General features: G+C 42.4%; 1 protein-coding gene across 14 annotated transcripts in view; it reads left to right on the top strand.

Moving 5' to 3' along the window:
- GRIP1 (glutamate receptor interacting protein 1) overlaps nucleotides 1-14,189 on the top strand; it is a 684,764-nt gene that overhangs the window by 625,931 nt on the left and 44,644 nt on the right. For all 14 annotated transcript variants that reach the window (XM_086712887.1, XM_086712895.1, XM_086712890.1 and 11 more), the window contains one exon: nucleotides 1,529-1,674. In XM_086712887.1, coding sequence (XP_086569013.1) covers nucleotides 1,529-1,674 — 146 coding nt within the window. The remainder of the gene's footprint in view (nucleotides 1-1,528; nucleotides 1,675-14,189) is intronic.

Here is a 14,189-nt window from a genome sequence, read left to right on the forward strand (position 1 = left end):
AATGAATCATTTTCCAGACAGCCACTATTAATTGATTATATTCGACATTTCTCATGCAATGACTGTGTAGCTCTCCCACCTTATTTATTTATTTTTGTACCCACTGTAGACAATAATCACCTGAAAATATTTGTTAGGGTCCTTCCCGAATCTATCATAGGCTCTCCTTCACTGACTATCTTCATTTTCCAGCTAAGAAACTGGAAGTGGTCCTACTTGTGGTCCCAATTATAAAACACCCCACATAGAGATAATAGCTTGTGGGAGAGCTTTGTGAGATGCCCGAATGTCCTCCCTAGCCAAGCCAGATCCCTGAGCCTAGAACAATGTCCTATTTGGCCCATATACCTTTAAACTCAGGGAGTCTCAAACTTTCAGTGTCACAGATCAAAATATTTTTAAATGTTTGGGAATACTTATGTAAGACTTAACTTTCTATTGTCCAATTAAGACTTAAAGAAAAAAAGAAACCCTTCTATTATCACAGTCATTTCATTAAAGAAATACTCTAATGCTCAAAAAGCAGGAAGGACATTGTATGGGTTTAGGTATATCGGGATAGGCTCAGATGCCATGACAGGGAGGCTCATAAACAGACTGGGTCAAACAAGACTGCACTGTATCTCATGTGACAGCTGGGAGGCAGGCAGGCAGTGCAGGACTAGGGCAGCAATCCTGCCATCCTCACCAGCTTGCTCCCGTCATTGCGGCTTTCTAGCCGTGAAAGGGAAGTGGTGTCGAGGGAGTCTGGGACATGCATCTTCAAGGAGCGACCCAGAAGAAGAGAGAGGAAATTAGATGCAGGAAAGCAGTTAGCAATCTCTGCCACAGACATAATGCATGAAAGATAGTCCTTCCCAAAACATAACCTTCCTTACAAATATGTATGTGTGTGCATATATGCACAAACACGTATCCATTCCCATTATTTTTCTTATTTCATGATGGACCTTAAATATTTCCAACAGACCTGCAGAGGTCCATGGCCAGTGTGAGACTCTCAGTGGCCACCTCGCAGATAGGTAGCATCAGATTCACCCTTTCTCCCTATGGCAGCCACAGTGTGTTTCCCGGGACAGGTGGAAAGGGCAGGGACACCAAGACTCTGACATCCACTAAGTCTCGCCCACCATCTCTCAGCCCTCTCCTAGTACCTGGAATTGCCCAGGAAGAAAAGGAGTGCACCGATGCGGAGAAGCATGAGGACTCCCAGTGTCTGTAAACCCTGCCCCTTCACCTCCCTTCCTGGGAAACTTAGAATTCCTGAGGGAAGCTTATATAGCTGTCCTCGACGACTTGAAGAAACCACTTAAGAAAAATGTTTTTAATACTCCGAAATTTGGTGTCATGGCAGCCATCCAAAACAAGACTGGAAAAAAAGGGATTTGTTCATAAAATGCAATTTAAAAATAGCTGGAGGACGTCTTTCCCTCTAAAGACTGCCATTACTGCCACACTCTTCTTAATGCCTCTTAAATGACCAGGGTAAGTGCTCATTCATCATGTGTCGCTGTGCATTTACTAACAGGACTGGCACCCTGGAACTGGGGGATAAATTACTTGCGATAGATAACATCCGGCTGGACAACTGTTCTATGGAAGATGCGGTTCAGATCCTCCAGCAATGTGAAGACTTGGTGAAGCTCAAAATCCGCAAAGATGAAGATAATTCAGGTATTGATAGCCTTCTTAGTTACGACTGACTTCTCTAACTGCCCGTCTGTCACAAAAGATATGACATCTTGATGTTTTACATGCGACAGCTGGCTAGTGACTTTGCAGCAGTCTTACATAGTTAAAGGGGTCTTTCAATTGTGTGTTAAGAGGGTACTATGAATTTTCAATAGGGGTGCTTTTAAATTGTACAGTTAAGGTTTTTATTATACAACATTATTGCAGCTGTATCAAAGCAATGTTTAAAAATGAAAACTAAAGCATCACCCAATACTACCCTAACACAATGGAACTAGTCATTTTCTAGTTGATATTTGTATTACATAATCAGTGTGTGTTACACCTTCATAAGCACATTACCCACTTTTCAAACACTTAATATCTACCATTGTCTGTAATTTATTTATCCTTTTTCTCTTCTTACTTAGATGGCTTCCAGTTATCGTAGATAGTACAATCACAGACATCTTTACATATGGATATCTTTACTCAACTCTTCTTCTTCTTTTGAGTTATTCCCTTAGGAAATAGTTTTAGAAGTAGAACTGCTGAGTAAAGTAAAAAGGAACTTCTCATGATTCCTGATGAGTCTTGTATCATATTGTTTTCTTTTTTTTTTCTTTAATTATTTTTAATTCTCAAGTTACTTAACATACAGTGTAGTCTTGGCTTCAAGAGTAGAACCCAATTCATCTCTTACATATAACACCCAGTGTTCATCTCAACAAGTACCCTCCTTAATGCCCATCACCCACTTACCCCACCCCACCCCCAACAACCCTCAGTTTGTTCTCTGTATTTAAGAATCTCTTATAAGGGCGCCTGGGTGGCTCAGTCAGTTAAGAATCAGACTTCGGCTCAGGTCATGATCTCACAGTTCATGGACTCGAGCTCCACGTCGGGGTCTGTGCTGACAGTTCAGAGCCTGGAGCCTGCTTTGGATTCTGTGTCTCCCTCTCTCACTGCCCCCCCTCTCGCACTCTCTGTCTCCAAAGAATAAAAATAAAAATAAAACACTTAAAAATTTTTTTTCCATGAGGTAGAGACTTAAAAAAAAGTAAAGAGTCTCTTATGGTTTGCCTCCCTCTCTGTTTCTATCTTATTTTTCCCTTCCTTCCCCTATGATCAGCTGTTAAGTTTCTCAAATTCCACATATGAGTGAAATCATATATCTTTCACTATAGAAAGCTTATGAAAGACATTGAAGAAGACACAAAGAAATGGAAAAATTTTCCATGCTCATGGATTGGAAGTATCCTGTTGTTTTCTAAAAGGGCTATATTCATTGGTAGTGTTTCTAGTAATGGAGGAACACAATGGGACAGGGCTTCTCAAACTTTAAGGGCCTCAGAATCACCTGAAGAGCTTGTTAGAACACAGTTCCTGGATATTACACCCAGATGAGGCCCGAGACTCTGCATTTCTAGCAGCCTTCCTACTGTGGTCCAAGGAACACAGTCTGAGCAGCAGTAGAGGGTCTTTTATCTGATTATGATAAGAACCTAGAGCTGATTGAAAAAAGTCCATAATTGAACGACGCAGCTAATGTGGGGAATTAACAGAAAATGATAGCTATGGATAGCATAAACATTTAACTTAAAATTTTACCAATCTCGGGGGTGAAGCCAACTTCTTTGCTATGAATATCATTCTGCTGATCACAGTTACAAGTCTTTTTACTTGTTTGGATTCCTAAACCATACATATAATATACAGCTCATGATCTCCAGTTTTGGTTTTGTTTTAATATAGTGAAAATTTAAAGAATTTAATCTGAATGTTTACTCCATTTAGATTTTTTTACTTGCCCAATATTTTCAAGTTTTTCTTCTACAGAATTAACAGTAGATTTTTGCCTAACGACCTCCCTTATTGAATCTTTCCAAAGAATTTGATTTTGTTTTCATAGAACCACTGTACTCATGTTTCATAGGTTATGTGAGATTCATCAGATTACATAGTTACAAAAACTAGTAAAACTAACATCAACAAGCTTGGGAATAAACAAAATTGACTGAATTTTTAAGCTTACAACACAATTGTTAGCAGGAACAGAGATTCACAGAGGTACTAGAGAGAGAGAGACCTATTACACTAGAGCATTCTATGGCATTGTAAGGTACATTTTAGGGGCACCTGGGTGGCTCAGTCTTAAGCCTCCGACTTCAGCTCACGTCATGATTTTGCAGTCTGTGAGTTCGAGCCCCATGTTAGGCTCTGTGCTGACAGCTCAGAGCCTGGAGCCTGCTTTGGATTCTGTGTCTCCCTCTCTCTCTGCCCTTCTGCCACTCATGCTCTGTCTCTGTCTCTGTCTCTCTCTCTCTCCCTCAAAAAATAAACATTCAAAAAATTCAAAAAAAAAGAAAGGTACATTTTACAAAGAGGATGGAGAATCAGTTAATCCAGTAATGGTTACAGAGAGAGTGGTTAAGAGAGCTTCGTTCCAACCAAAGACGAGTTATTGTCAGTGCTCTAGAATCTTCTATAATTAAGCCATCTAGATCTAGAGTTTGTGGTCATGTGGTTTTTATTCCTATCCAAAGCTAAAACAAACTGGTAGTTGCATCCATCAGCAGAGCTGGTAAGGATGATTGTATTCAAATATATTGTATAACCAACGTTTAAAATTTTCCACTCATTATTTCTCAAGCAACTGATTTTCTGTACCAACGTTTGCATTCTTCTCTTTACAAGCATGCTTCAGTTGCACTTTCTTTGGGGGATTTATTTCCAAAAAGGATAAAGCCTCAAGCATCAGTCTGGGCTGTGTCCTAGTGAAGAGGCAACACTCTGTGGAGAAACCCATTTTGTATGATTTGCCAAGCTAAGCAGATCTCAGCCACCTTCCTTGCAGAGTAAAAAACCCAAGCCAGAGATGAATATGTATAGTGCTCACAGTTGGCGGTGTTCCCAGTTCCAACACCAGGCTGTGCAGACATGTCAGGCAGGAAGAGTTCCAGAAACATTAACTGAGCACTTGGAGAGTCAGGTCTTACTTTCAATTGCTTCATTCCTTCAGTTCATCTTTCCCCCCTTTCCCCTTTCACCCTACAATCCCTGTGCCTAGTATTATGGTAATTATCATGCTTATTAAGTTTTTTTTTATTTTTTTAGGAGGTCGTATTTTTATTTTATTTAATTTTTTAATTGTTTAAATTTATTTTTGAGAGAGATTGAGAGAGAGAGAGAGAGAGAGAGAGAGAGAGAGAGAGAACAACCAGGGCAGGGACATAGAGAGAGGGAGATGCAGAATCTGAAGCAGGCTCCCTCCGGGCTCTGAGCTGTCAGCACAGAGCCCCACGTGGGGCTCTAACTTGTGAACTGCGAGATCATGACTTGAGCCGAAGTCAGATGCTTAACTGACTGAGCCACCCAGGTGCACCGAGGAGGTCCTATTTTTAAAATTCTAAATCCTTCCGTTGAAAACTGTGCACCTACCCAAAATAAGACTGTAAGTATAGATGTGAGAGACATATTTACCCAAACCAGATTTTCTCGAATTGGCATATGAAAATATATACTCATTCAGACATGTTTTTATAACAGACCACTATTTGAAAATTACCATCTGATCATTGATTTGGAAGAATTTAAGTGTTTCTATATCCTCTTCCAACATGAGGATGTAAAGTACTGTATAACTTGAGTAGCTGACTACTCTTATTCAGAACAGAGCAAAGAGTGGGGGAGGAAATGATTCAAAATGAGTTAGTTCAAGGCAGACTCTGTGGTCCTAAAGAGCACAATGCTTTAAGATCAGGCCTGAGTTTAAAGTCCAGTTCCACCACATTTGAGCTATGTGAGTTTGGGCAAGCTACTGAACCAATCTGAGATTCCGCTATATTTTCAGTAATGTACAGACAGCAATACTCGCCTTACGGAGCAGTTGTCACTTAGTAATAGAAATATTTACTGGCACAGTTGGTGTTCAATACATGGGGACTATTTTTATGGCTACTGCTTCCTAAAATGCCTTTCTCCACCTTTGTTCTTATCATTCAGCAAGATTTAAATGAATGGGAAGTAAGCATTAATCATAACAAGTCACTGATTTGGGAAGTTTGACGCTGTGCTTAAACTGGTGATGTGAATTATTACCATCCTTGGTCTCAGTGTTTTAAAATGGCAATATTCAGCATATAGTCTCCACTCCCTAAAATGTTGTTCATATTCATGTTGGACTTTCTGTACTCTGGGAGTCTTCCAGTGCTTTCCTTGACCCTGCCCCCTCAATCCTTGCTGCTCTCATCAATTGCAGAAAGTTTATAACCATACGTGATAGAACTTCTTTTCCTAAGCTAGCAATACTGCAGTTGGGTTTAATAGCTGTGGCTTCAAAATGTGGGCACGTCTTCCCGTTACACTAATTTTATTGCTCTGCCTTGTACCTTACCCAAGGAGATGGTAGAACTACTCTCAAAATTGTTAAAGTCTTTGTTTTCCATTCAATCATGCCATCGGCATGTATTTGATGTGTATGAGGTGTTAGGGTCAGCCAGTTCTTAGATTAAAAAAGACACAATCGGGGCGCCTGTGTGGCTCAGTTGGCTGGGTGTCCAACTTCAGCTCAGGTCATGATCTCACAGTTCATGGGTTCGAGCCCCACGTCGGGCTCTGTGCTGACATCTGGGAGCCTGGAGCCTGCTTCGGATTCTCCCTCTCTCTCTGCCCCTCCCCTGCTCATGCCCTGTCTCTCTCGGTCTCAAAAATAAATAAAACATTAAAAAAACACACACACACACACAATCCCTGCCCCCAAATCAGTCACCACCTTATATGAGACACAGAAGAAAATAATTGATAGTATGATGAATGGGCTAGGTGTAAGCACAAAATGTTAAGAGAATACGGAGGCATCCATTTGAGCCTGGGGAGCTCAAGGATTTCTAACCACTTTGGTCTTGAAAGGGTTTGGGAGGTGTTGTTAGAATTAACCAGAAGACAGTGAGCCAAAGCAGGAGATCAGAAAGCATGACACATTCTAGTAACAGATGTAGCCGGTGCACAAATTATGTGTAAGGACTCGGTAGTTGGCAAGTAGAAAGATATACTGAAGCCAGACCATTACAGTCCTAACCCATGTTAAGAAATTCAAACCTTACTCCAGAAGCCCATGGGAGCCATTAAAAGACTTAAAGCAGGGGAGTGAGGCCATAGTATTTGGTCAGTGATGACCCGGTTGCCATTGTTTAGTGAAGAATGGGGCACACTCAAGGGTCTGAATCAACTCTTGTTTCTAGTCCAGCCTCGGGGAGCAAGAGAGTGAAATGACTAAGAGCTCTAGGCTAGCTTCACAACTGACAAGCTGGGAAACGGGAGAATTAAATTCTCTGAGCATCCGTTTCTTCATCTGTACATGTCCATTTAATGCCTATTTCACATGGCTGTTTTCAAGGATCCAAGGAGGTGATACATGTAAGCGTGCAGCAGTGATGTGTGGTGCCTACTAGGGCTCAATGAATCCTAACTACCAGCTGCCAGTATTAGGATGCTTTTACGTTAATCTTAGCTTTATTTTACGATGTGCAAATCTTTTGGAACCCTTGGAATTGTAAGGATTTGCCTCCCTCCCTCCCCGCGATGTTCAGTGACCATTCTGCCTTCAGGAGCTTTTGTGTTTGTCATCTTTCATTACCACAGGAGGATAAGCCAAGTAGAGCCAGATGGCTCTTGCCTGGGTCCAAGGCTCCAAAACAAGGGCTGTTACCCAATCCTTAGGTCCCCAAAGATGCAAATAACCCTCTTGAAATAAAATCTATTGTCTTTTTTTGATTGTGTCTAGATCCAATGTAAATGAAGAGAGGGAGAGTGGCTAGCCGAGAAGCAGCCCTGAAGCAAAACAGTTGAGAATTTGGGGACTTGAAGGAAGAAATAGGTGGAGACTTGCAAATGTGTGTCAAATAATTCCTAAGGGCCTGTGTGCTCTGTATTACTGCCTTTGTGCCAATCAAATATATAGCTGTTAGCGATTTCTCTCTTGATCTGCAGATCAAGAGACCTCTCTTATAATATAGAGCATGTTTTTAGAGACCATAAATGCAATATTTTACCTCCATGGGCCCTAATTTATATAGAGAAACATTTCCAGGCTACAATTTGTCCCATCAAAAGCAAATTACCTTTATGCCTTTCCAAACAGAGCCTTGTGCACAGATAGCTTTAGTACCAGTGAAATCTGCCCTTCAAAGATTTGAGCTTTCATTTTTTTTTTTTTTCAGTAATTTCCCCTAGCTTTTCTCCCCCTCAAATCTAGACTGAAGTAGCAGAAAGTCCCCATTACAAGCAAGCAAGAATGATCCTTGCTGTGCTAGGAGCGGTGGTTAAGGGGTGGTTTTGGCAAAAGACTGGCTTCAAGAAAGAACCTATAATAGATTTTTAAAAAGGGGGGCGGGGGGTATCTTCCCTTTTTTCATGCTTGATCTCAGAGTAATGGTTTTCTTTTTTTAAAATATTTATTTATTTGGGGGAAAGTGCAAGCAGGAGAGAGGTAGAGAGAGGGGACAGAGGATCCAAAGTGGGCTCTTCGCTGACAGGCTTACATCAGAGAGTGCAATGTGGGGCTTGAATTCATGACCTGAGCCAAAGTGTGATGCTCAACCGACTAAGCCACCCAAGCGCCCCTCAGAGTAATGCTTCTCAAACTCTAGTCAGAATCACCTAGAAGTCTTGTTAAAACACAGATGACTGGGTTCCTCCCCCAGACTTGGGGATTCCTATAGGTCTGAGGTGAAGAGAATGTGTATTTACAACAAGTTCTTAGATAATGCTGAAGTTCCTAGTCCCCAGACTACACTTTGAGAAGCACAGTCACAAATCAACATAATGTGGAGATGTGTATGTATGTATATATATGTCTATGTATATGTGTATGTATATATTATATATACATATATAATTATCATAACAAAAGAAATTCAAATTCTCCTCTCTGACACTCAGCAACTCCTTGGAGCTCCGTTGGTACACTATTTAGTGGCCAGATAAAATGACCACACAAGAGTAGGAAGCTGTAAGGGGTGTTGTTCTAAATGGTTTATTTTCTCAGTCCTGTCCTCCAAGAAACATAGCCATACTCCGTGAAATGAATTCTGTCGCTTTTAGTTGAAGTGAACTTTGACTGACCTGTACGTTTATGCATTCCAAGGGCTCTCTCCCAAATCCAGGCCCCCCGTTTGGTCACAGAAGCAGCTGCCATTATGGATTCAAGCCGGATAGTGTTCATTTGGTTAAATAGTCAACACTCAAGACGCCCGAAAATAACATTGTAGATAAGTAACGCTGCAATTTTGCATCTGTTCTGTGGTCCCATTAATTTTCTTAACTAGAGCCGAGCAGAACAAACAAGTAGGCCGGCCCCCTTTCATGTCTTTCGCTAATAGTTGTAAACCTTCTGTTGCGATATAAAAGCTTCTTATAATATCATTAACATCTGTTTGGGCTCACTTTGAAACTTACTGGCGATCCTGCATTTTTTTCTTCTCAGAAAGTTTTTGTTCTGGCTAAACACTCCCGTTGCTCCTTTCTAAGCTGGAGCAGCCTCAAGGAGAGAGGGTCTTGGAATGCTTCCACCTCCAAAATGGCCTGAGCATGAATGGCGGTTATCACCCTCCTAAGCTGTAGGACCTTACAACTGCCAGTTGGGCTAAAGCCTGAGAAGACAGATGGAGTGGGAAGTGTAGCCTGAAGCTGACTCAGACACTCTCAGCGCTGTGGAGGGAGGATGCTCTAGGTTTGCTGGTCCCCACGGTGGCAGCCCGGGTCTTACTGTCACTCTTTGAGTGAGCCATAGTTGGGTTTACATCACCTTGCGGAAGAAAACTAGACCTCAGAGTCACCGGGACAGTGACTCATGAGGCTCTCTTAGAGACTGCATCCCCCAGAACTGTGACTCAGGCTAACAACATCCACTTATCCTCTCGCTCATTTGTCCAGCCGTTTACCAAAGTCCCCGGGGTGCCAGACATTGTTCTGGGGATATGAAGACAACATGTCTATTTTCAAGGTGATCCTATTCGAATGGCGGAGACAAGTAGAGAAATCATTCAAACACAGAGTGAAAAGTATATACTAGAACATGCATGCATTCTTGATGGGGGCAAATATTGGTTCTCAGGGAGCAAAGAATCTTAGACGTTACGTTAGAATGGTTTGTGGCCCTTCAAAGCTCAACCTTACCTGACTGAATCCATTCTTCAGATTTAATTTCTCTTGTTACAGAGAATTTAAATTGAATTGAATGTTTCTCCTTGAGGAGGGGAACAAGAATGAAGAGGAGTTGAGAACACTGGTAGAATACACAGGAGATATGGGATCCCCTGGAAAAGCTGCTGGCCGCGGCCGGGTAACCAGGAAGCCTTCCTGAAAGACGAGACACATGAGCCAAGTCTCAAAGGAAGGGTAGAAATTCTCCGGAGGAAGGCGTTTGTGCGTAGGGAGTAACACAAGCCAGGCTGAAGATGTTAGAAAAGCACTTTTCTAACTACGCTTTAAGGAGCTACGGCTGGTTCAGTGAGGAGAGAAGTTAGGAGATGGGACCGTGGTGGGAGAGGGGGCAAGACCCTCTGGGGACTCAGAGGCTCCCGCTCAGCTCATACAAAGTGGTTGTATTTTATTCTCAAAAGAACTGAGGAACTTACAGGAAAGCTTCAAGTAAGACAGTAACATATTCAGATTTATGCCTTAAAAATATTCTGGGAAGAAAAGAGGAGGACTTGTCTATTGGCAGCACTGGTGAAAATAGATGTGGGGGAGGGGCAAAGGCAGGAGCCCAACCAGGAAAACAATTTAGGAAGAAACTGTGAAAAAACAGGGCAGAGCTGAGGTGGGGGCCTCTTCTAGAGCGAGTGTCGGTGGGAAGTTCTGGGAACGTCGCCTGGTGGACAGATGGCTCATAAGGGTCTGGATGCGACAGTGTGTGTGCAGCCACCACCGTCTGTGAAAGTAAGGAAGCCAGACTAATTAAATAATCGTTTACTCAAGGCATCCATGAGTGTTTTCTAAGGAAATTTCTATCTTTTTTTTTTTTTAAGTTTGTTTAAGTAACCTCTACACCTGAGGTAGGACTGGAACTCGGGACTCTGAGATCAAGAGTCGCATGCTCCTCCAACTGAGCCACCCAGATGTCCCGATATTTTTACAGTTTTCGGGCGTCTGGGTGGCTCAGTCGGTTAAGCATCCGACTTAGGCTCAGGTCATGATCTCGCGGTTCGTGAGTTCGAGCCCCGCATCCGGCTCTGTGCTGACCGCTCGGAGCCTGGAGCCTGCTTCGGATTCTGTGTCTCCCTCTCTCTCTGCCCCTCCCCTGCTCCCGCTCTGTCTCTCTCGCTCTGAAAAATAAACATAACAATATTTTTAAATAAATAAATAATAAAAAAACCAATTTTATTACGAAAACTTCAAATGTATTTTTTTTTTAATTTTTTTTTTCAACGTTTATTTATTTTTGGGACAGAGAGAGACAGAGCATGAACGGGGGAGGGGCAGAGAAAGAGGAAGACACAGAATCGGAAACAGGCTCCAGGCTCTGAGCCATCAGCCCAGAGCCCGACGCGGGGCTCGAACTCACAGACCGCGAGATCGTGACCTGGCTGAAGTCGGACGCTTACCCGACTGCGCCACCCAGGCGCCCCTCAAATGTATTTTTTAAATGGAGAAGAATGGTGGCATGGACCATCCAACACCACCAAGCATCAACAACTGTTAACTTAGGATCAATCTTGTTATACAGCTCCACTGTTATCCTAATTTCCCCACTCCACCCACACACTGAATTACATTGAACAAATTCTAGACACCTATCACCCCACCTTATAAACACTATTAATGTATCTATAAATGATATTCTTTTAAAGGATTTCTAAAAGATGTAGCTCCATATCATTACAGTTTAAAATATTAGCAATAATTCCTCATATCATCCAATATTCATTCAGTGTGCCATTTCCTTGATTTACGTGTGTGTGTGTATGTGTGTGTGTGTGTGTGTGTGTGTGTGTGTATCATTAGTTATGTAGGTAGAGATAGATAGATAAACTGATAGATTGATTTAAAAAAAAAAAAAAAACGGGCGCCTGGGTGGGTTGGTCGGTTAAGCGTCCGACTTCGGCTCAGGTCGTGATCTCACGGTCCGTGAGTTCGAGCCCCGCGTCGGGCTCTGTGCTGACAGCTCAGGGCCTGGAGCCCGTTTCAGATTCTGTGTCTCCCTCTCTCTCTGCCCCTCCCCTGTTCATGCTCTGTCCTCTCCCTGTCTCAAAACTAAACATTTACAAAATGTTTTTTTAATAAAAAAACAACAGTTGGTTTTAATTTGGTACAAAAAACCTACTCATTGTTTTTGGTTGAAATGTCTCTTAAATATTCCCTTTCTGGTCTTTGTTCCTGACAATTTACTTAATGAAGAATTCAGAAATAAGCTTCTATTTCTGTCATAATCTAACATAGCCTCACTTCTTCCTGTTTCCATCCCAACGTGACAGATAACAGGAGTGTGTCCTTCCTCACTAAAATCCTGCCATTTTTTTAATTGGCATCTCCGTCACAATTTAAACTCATGGAGTGCCTTAACTCATGGAGTGCCTTGATGGCTTGTTATTGTGAGGCCTCAGCTGCCTACTTTAAAAATGTCTCTACATAGGGGCGCCTGGGTGGCTCAGTCGGTTGGGCGGCCGACTTCGGCTCATGTCATGATCTCGCAGTCCGTGAGTTCGAGCCCCGCGTCGGGCTTTGTGCTGACATCTCAGAGCCTGGAGCCTGCTTCTGATTCTGTGTCTCCCTCTCTCTCTGACCCTTCCCCGTTCATGCTCTGTCTCTCTCTGTCTCAAAAATAAATAAACGTTAAAAAAAAAATTTTTAAAAAATGTCCCTACATAAAGTGGCCTGTCTTAAACCCATTCGCTCTATTCTGGTGTTATTTTGCCATCTTTGTGATGCAAGTTGCAAAACTGTCAAAAACAAAAAACAAAAAAACAAAAACAACAACAACAACAAAAACCACCCAGGGCACTCACTCTGGATCGCCTAAAGAAGTGAAATAGAGCCAGCTTTTCCACCTTTTCCCAGCTAGTGGGACTGCACCCAAGCCCAGCTTCCTATACACCAGTGGTTATTTTCATCTGGACTGAAGTTTTAACTGAAACTTCCCACAGGTTGCTGGGTTCCGGTACTGGGCAGCTGTCATTTCCCACAACTCCCATTAAGCATCCGTGGCCAAGTCCAGACTATTTGGTGTCCATTGACAAAGCAGTGTTCCTGCTTGCCCTATAAGGCAGAACAATAAGGGTCAGGGTCTTTCCACTGGCATAAACACCCGCACTGAATGACCTGTAGAGTGAGTGCCCCGGGGGTGACTAATATTTAATAATGCCAAGGTCTACTAATCAAATGACTCACCTAGAATTCTATCCAGAATATAGTTGATAGCACAGTCTACGAAGTACATGTAATCTATCCAATAATACCCTATTCCTTTATGTCAAAGCCAGCTCTGGAGGATGATGACGTTATCATAGTGTCGAAAATTTAGACTTTTGACCTCTGCCTCCACACGGTACTGTATCCTCCTGCTTCCTTCAGCAGCTCCCTAGCACATGATCACCGCCTTGTTGGCCACTTGGGTAGAAGCCTGTAAGTAGTTTGTGAGCCGTCAAACTAAAGCTCTTGACACTGGATGTGGAGGCTTCTTGTCTGCCAGTACAGATTTGAGTGTAATATTGGATATTTTTATATCGTAAGAGGTTGATTTAAGCATTGCCGTGTGTGGTAGACGGTCTTGAATTCTCTGTGCATGGAGCTTATTAGGAGTAGAGTACCGAGGAAGTGGAGGGGATGGGTACATTCCAGAAGTCGCAGTCTGTGGCAAGAATGGAGTAAACGCTGGCAGGAGAGAACATATCACTTCCTACGCTGAGTAGCGTAGGAAGACCTTTCATTTTATGCTCATTATAATTGTTCACTGTACACACAGATAATTGAATCGTTAATTCAGGCTCTTCTTTTCCTCCTTATTTCAGGGTTTCATGTCATAAATGAACAGCTGCTCCTTGCAGAAATGTGACTGTGGTAATGCTTAACTAGGATACAGTCTGATTGTCAAACTGACTGTGTTAAAGTAGCTCCGGGACCATTTCACTGTATCCTTGGGTACAGAAATGAAACAGCTCCTTAGCCATTCGCAGCTCCGGGGCACAAGGAATAGAACGAGAAATGCCCAAGGACTTGAAGCATGTCACAAGCAAAGAAAAACACTTTGAAATCTGAGACTGCATATTTGTAACCCTGACACACTGAAAACCCCCAACAATGTTAAAGGTGTCCCGTGACATCTTGCAGGCCAGTGCTGTGGGAAGACCGCATTAACAGAGGATTTCCTTCATACTACTGTTAAATAGTGAAAGTTAGTTCATGACCGTGGCAGCCTGGTATATGCTACCGAAACGTGATTTGCATGGCTCTTAATCTCTAGAACAGAGGAGAGAGAACCATTCAAACCACGACTTTAATACCTGTGAATTTATCCG

The sequence above is a fragment of the Puma concolor genome, chromosome B4, assembly GCF_028749965.1.
Source record: "Puma concolor isolate L17-30 chromosome B4, mPumCon1.1.hap2, whole genome shotgun sequence".
Classification (NCBI taxonomy): Eukaryota; Metazoa; Chordata; class Mammalia; order Carnivora; family Felidae; genus Puma; species Puma concolor.